Genomic DNA, 6,000 nt, shown 5'->3' with positions numbered 1-6,000 from the left:
ACAGTTATGAAGTAACAATGAAAATAATTCTGTGGTTGGGGGGCATTACCACAGTGCGAGGAACTGTATTAAAGGGTAGCGTTAGGAAGGTTGAGAACCAGTGAGCTAGAGTCACCTTCCTCGTGATTCTGTTACCATTACTTTCTCCATGAGTAGAAAAATAGGCTCAAGGCAGACTTAGCTGGCAATAAATAACCTAGGGAAGACATTTAAAAGGCACCGCAAAGACATTTTGTTACCATTTGAAGGAGAAAAGTCCCTCACAGGCTTCCATATTTGAACACCCAGTCCCAGCTGCTGCTGCTTGGAAGGTTCGGGTCTTGTGCAGGCAGCCATAGCTGCTGTGAACTCATGAGCGCGGAAGTCCCACTAATGTCCAGACACAGTTCTGTTCCTGTCCTTTCCAACCTTTGGCTCTTACAATCTGTTTCTTCCTCCTTGGTGGTTCCTGTACTGGCTGGTTTTATGTCAACTTGACTCAAACTAGAGTCATTAGAGAGGAAGGAGCCACACTTGAGAAAATGCCTCCTTAAGATCCAGCTGTAGGGCATTTTCTTAATTAGTGATTGATGGGGGAGGGCCCAGCCCACTGTGGGTGGTGCCACCCCTGGACAGGTGGTCGGCGTTCTATAAGAAAACATGCTGAGCAAGCCATGTGGAGCAAGCCAGTAAGTAGTACCCCTCTATGGCCTCTGCACCAGCTCCTGCCTCCAGGTTCCTGCCCTGCTTGAGTTCCTGTCCTGACTTCCTCTAATGATGAACAGAGATTTGGAAATGCAAACAGAATAAACCCTTTCCTCCCCAGCGTTGCATGTTGGTCATGGTGTATTATTGCAGCAATGAAACCCTAGCTAAGACAGTTTGTAAACCTAAAGGGGTAGGAAGGTGATACTGATGTCCTATTTGTGGCTGAGCTCTCCACAGACAATTACTGTTTGAGCTTTGAGCAACTGTGAGTTTCTGTGCTAACCGTAGTGCACTGCAAAAAGGAACTTCATGATGAGGTCTGGGAGTGACACTAATCTATGAATCTGGAGAGACAGATTTAGAGAGCAGATTGATACTATTGTCCTTTAAGCAAAACCACTGTAGAAGGCTCACCACTGAGGTCTGTGAGCTCTCCAACCATGGGTTCTTAGCCTCGGAGACAGTACCAGCCATGCAGTTCCTCCTATGGAGTGGGCCTTAAATTCAGTCAGAATAGGATTTATTACACCCATGATATTATTGCGACTAGTGCACCCATGGCTATATCTTGCCATGTCGGTCATTACTGTAGCACATAGAATGCTCAGCTGGGTAAGGTGTTGATGGCTCGCTCACCCCACGCCCTAGCAACTCAACATTGTGCCTGTGGTACTAGGAAAGCTGGCCAGCAGGGAAGAAGCTTCCTGGTTGATACTGACTCTATATTTCCTGTCTCTTCCATAATAAAGACTTTACCATCAAGTTCTGGCAGGCAACCAAGAGCAATGGCAACAGAGTGTATTGTTTTGGCGGTTTCCAGGATGCTTTTGACAAACAACTGGAGGGGAGCCACCCCACACCTTACACTGGGGCTTTTTGTTAGGCAAAATCATAATCCCTTATGTAGAGTAACTCTAATTAAATGCTTTAATATGAATATAGATTATATGAATACATAGATTATATCAAACAGACACACACACACACACACACACACACACACTTGTAAAATAATTGGTTCCCATAAGGCCTTTTTGAACATCCTTTTGACTGGCACTTTATATCTGCCTGACGTGGAGTAGAACAAAAGGCTTGGTTGCAAAAGACTGATGCTGCTCAGAGCACAAAAGCACATGTTTGCATGCTGAGTTGCAGCTACCATCAGGTTTTCCTGGTTTCATTTCTTCCTCCCCCTCTAGTTGCACTTGTCCCTTTCCATCAGATTTTCTTCCCGGACTTGACACTGAGCTGGCTGAGCTGTCCTGCGCTGTTCCTGCTGCTGCTTTGCCGATCAGGCTTTTTAAAGTAACTCCATCATGACCATCCTGACACTGGCCTGGGAATCAAGGATCAGGCCAACACCACAGCAGCTGTGGTCTTCTTCAGGAAGACTTGCATTTAAAAGGGCCCCAGTGCTCAAGTCAGAGAAACTGTTCTGGATGTTGCCGTTTTCAGGGAGTGGCAGCCTTTCTGAGGTCCCCGCTACTATTCTCCACAGGCCTTAGGCAACCAGAAACCAACATCTTTGGCTTTCGGTTTAGAGTCTTTAGTTCTGACTCAGTCATCTAGGACAGCACCAACCACAATCTGGTCCCCGGGCTGGTGTTAACTGGAAAACTGCTAGTAACCAGTTCAGGATCAGGTGAGGATTAATATCGGAGTCTGAAAACATAAGAAACTTTTATAAAAATTACTCTGTTATTTTGGGCCCCCCCCCCCCCCGTTATTGAAATTGTTGTATCTAATAACAATGGGGGTGAAGGCTGGGAAGTAACTTAATAAAAGAGCTGCTGTGTATGTAAGAGGACCTGAGTCTGAACCGTGCCCCCCCCCCCCAGCATCCATGTAAAAATCTGGGTGTGGTCTGCTTGGGAGATGAATGCATCCCCAGGGCTTGGAGGCCAGCCTCAGGTCCCAGCAGGAGATTTTGTGTGGAGAAAACAAGGCATATGGCTCCTGAGTAGTAGCACCTGAGGTTGATATCTGTATTCTACACATAGGCATACACATGTATCCAGTCATGTATGAACATGTATGTACACACACACACACCTGCACATACACGTAGAATAAGATAAAATACAAATAAAAGTTAGGATTACTATGTTTTTGTGGTTTTCTGTTACATATGGACTTCTAACTTACTATGTAGCCCCAACTAATCTCAAAGTAGAAATTCTCCTGCCTCAGCCTCCCGAGCCTGGGATCACAGGCACGAATCACTATGTTTGGCTTCCCACTGCAGTTTGTAAGAATTCATTTACAGTGTTTACTATGAAAGTATCAACACTGCTTTGAAAATTAAACACACAGCCAGGCATGCCTTTAATCCCAGCACTCCAGAGTCAGAGGCAGATGGCTCTCTATTGGCTCTGTTTCTTAACAATTAAACTCTATTATACAACCCAACTATCTTACACAAGAGAGAAAAAGGTTAAAGGGAAACATGAGTAAACCTTCCGGTATCCGTTCCACAGGATGGGTCCCTAGGGGTCTCTGGCCTGCGAGCTGGTCCGGCCTGTTCGCTGATCCTTTTCCCAACCAACGTGCGCTTGAGCTCGGTCTGAACCTGCTATCCCTCTCCTGCTGTCCCTCTCGTACTCTCTGTCTGTCTGTCTCTCACTTGCAAGGGTCAGTCTCCTCCTCCCATCGAGGGTGATTAGAAACACAATAATCCAGATGGAGTCCCACTTCCGCTTCCTGAATTCCAAACCCAGGATGGCTCCACCCAGTCTATCTCAAGGTTAATCTCAGGGAGTATCCATGGTGTGTCCAAGGGCAAAGCCCGCCAAGACCTGTGACAAAGCTTACAATCCTTCCCACAGACCTCTGTGAGTCCAGCTTTGTCTACAAAGCGAGTCCAGGTCAGCCAGGGCTACACAGAGAAACCTCGTATTGAAAAACAACAAAACCAACCAACCAACCAAACAAACAAAAACCCTTGTTCTAACTTGGTCTAACTTTTTCCGCTTTCAATTTCCCTTTTCTCCAAGAAATTTTTACATAGTTTTGGATACGTGTGTGTATGAGTGTGTGTGTGTGTGTGTGTGTGTGTGTGTGTGTGTGTGTGTGTGCATGTAACAGTGTGTGTGTGTGGATCTGTATGTGTGTGAGACTGTATGTTGGGAAGGGGGTGTGTGAAGGTGTGTGTGTGTGTGTGTGTGTGTGTGTGTGTGTGTGTGTGTATGTGTCTGTATGCGAGGGAGGGTGTGTGTGAGTGTAGTGTGTGACTGTATGTGTGTGAATGTATGTGTGTGAGTGTGTGATAGCTATAGAAATTAAGCATTTACTGGCAATAAATAATAAACTTATTTTATTCTTTGGGTGTATATACTTTTACTATTTCTTAAATATAAAATAGAATTTGTATACTAGTGAGTTAGTTGTATTTCTAATTATCAATGTGGAGAATACTAGTTCACATAAAATATACAGTGCAAATTAGAAGTATATTTAGGGTCATTTAAGAAATTGTTGGAAATTCTGTCCAAATAGCAAACCAAAATTCATTTGGTAACTTTTCAATGCAACTCAAGCTGGCAATTCAAACAATTTTATAAAATAACATTTCTAATGCAACTAAATATAAAGTTATATGAATTTGATACATTCTGGGGAATGATGGTAGAAAAATATTAAAAGCGTTTTTGTGCAGGGGTGTAGTGGCACACAGCTTTAATCCCAGCACTTTCGAGGCAGAGGCAGGCAGATCACTGTGAGATCCAGGGTGACTGAGTCTACATAATGATTTCCAGGACCCTAGAGCTACATAATGAGACTCCATCTTGATAAAAAAGAAAACAAAATAAAATTGCTTTTTGTAATTAAAGCATTATATTTCAGTGAGATAATGAAACTGTATGTACAGTAAAAGACTGTAAATCATAACACACAATCATCACGAATTAGACCCCAGGTGTTTCTGCAGCATCCCTTGCTGTTGAATTGTATGAGAGCACGCACAGCGCAAAGTGGTGGTGCTGTGAGTTCAGAACCATGCTTTAATGACGTCATGTGATATGACATGGGTAAGTTCTGACATAAACACCTAGGACGTGTTACGCATTTCTCTACCCGAGTCATGGCGGCTTTTCACGCTCACGGACCCTTCAAGCATATCCATTCCCAGGTGAAAGCCTGCCCTGCGCCTCTTCCCCTTGTGTGGGTGCCCTGGCCGTGTATTTATTTTTTAAATCTAGGATCTATACATGAAAGGAAATACAATATCTGTTTGCTCTGTCTGAGTTGGGCTTAAAATGATGGCCTCCAGCTTCATTCGTTGCCCTGAAAATCACATTTCCCCCCATTTTTTCTCTAAGGCTAAACAGTGCTCTGTTAGGAACACACATCATATCTTCTTCAACCATCCAGCCAGGCTGATTCCATAACTTGGCTATTGGAAGGGATTAAGGCGTCCTTGGGGCCCCAGGCCAGACACTCTGTTTGTAAGATCTGTGTGGAGGGAGGGCCAGGTATCAGACTTTAGTGAGCTTCATTTGCCACAGCAATCTGAGGTCACAGGTTTGCAGAACGGGCTTTATGTAGGAGCCAAAGTTTTGTTAACAAACTCAGTATTTCCTCTTTCTTTGCTCTTCTGCTCCTCTTCCTGTCTACTTAAAAAAAAAAAAAAAGAATCCCTGCCCGCCTCTGTCTCTTCCTCTCATTTCTCCTATCTCCTTCATTCTCGATCCTTTCTCCCTTCTTCCCTCACTTTCCTTCCACCTCACCCCTCCCACCCGCACCTATTTTCACTGAGTAGTCCAGGCAGCCTTTGACAGGACAATCCCCCTGTGTCCAGCTCCTCCTGAAAGCTGAGATCTCTCTTTCTTTTGACATCGCTTCCTTACATTCTGCAGTTAGAGGTTCAGTGGCCATCCCAGATAATGTTCACAAAAGGCAAGGTATAAATAACCCATGTTACTCCACCTGGTAAGGACACAGATGGCGTCACCATCAGTGTAGGATGACAACCACCAACCCCCCCCCCCCCCCGGGGCTGTCCACTCCGAATGACTTAGTCAAAGACACTCTTTTCTTTTTTGACAGATAAACCAATATAGGCCTGGAAAGAAGTTCACTGACTGCTCACCCAGTGGTCACTGAGGAAAGCACCAGTGGGGCCTACATATATTCTGGTGTTTTTGTTTTTGTTTTTAATTGTCTTGCTCCTTCCAGGAAGTAAGGAACAGACTACAGACAGACACAAGAGCATCTCTATTTAGGACTTGAAGCTGCAGGCATAGCCCAACAGAGTAGAAGCAGGCCTTCCCATCAGAAGCCCAGGCTTAGTAGATGACCACAAACATGCCCTGT

General features: G+C 44.6%; 1 protein-coding gene across 1 annotated transcript in view; it reads right to left on the bottom strand.

Moving 5' to 3' along the window:
* Positions 1 to 3,173: 3,173 nt before the first annotated feature.
* The window catches only part of Pdcd1lg2 (programmed cell death 1 ligand 2), a 35,693-nt gene continuing 32,866 nt past the window's right edge, over positions 3,174 to 6,000 (bottom strand). Inside the window, exon 5 of the mRNA XM_051146941.1 lies at positions 3,174 to 3,387. Within this exon, the coding sequence (XP_051002898.1) occupies positions 3,174 to 3,387 (214 nt within the window). The remainder of the gene's footprint in view (positions 3,388 to 6,000) is intronic.

Source organism: Acomys russatus, chromosome 5 (assembly GCF_903995435.1).
Source record: "Acomys russatus chromosome 5, mAcoRus1.1, whole genome shotgun sequence".
Classification (NCBI taxonomy): Eukaryota; Metazoa; Chordata; class Mammalia; order Rodentia; family Muridae; genus Acomys; species Acomys russatus.
Note: the sequence above shows the minus strand (reverse complement) of the source record. Positions and strands in the feature narration are given on the sequence as shown.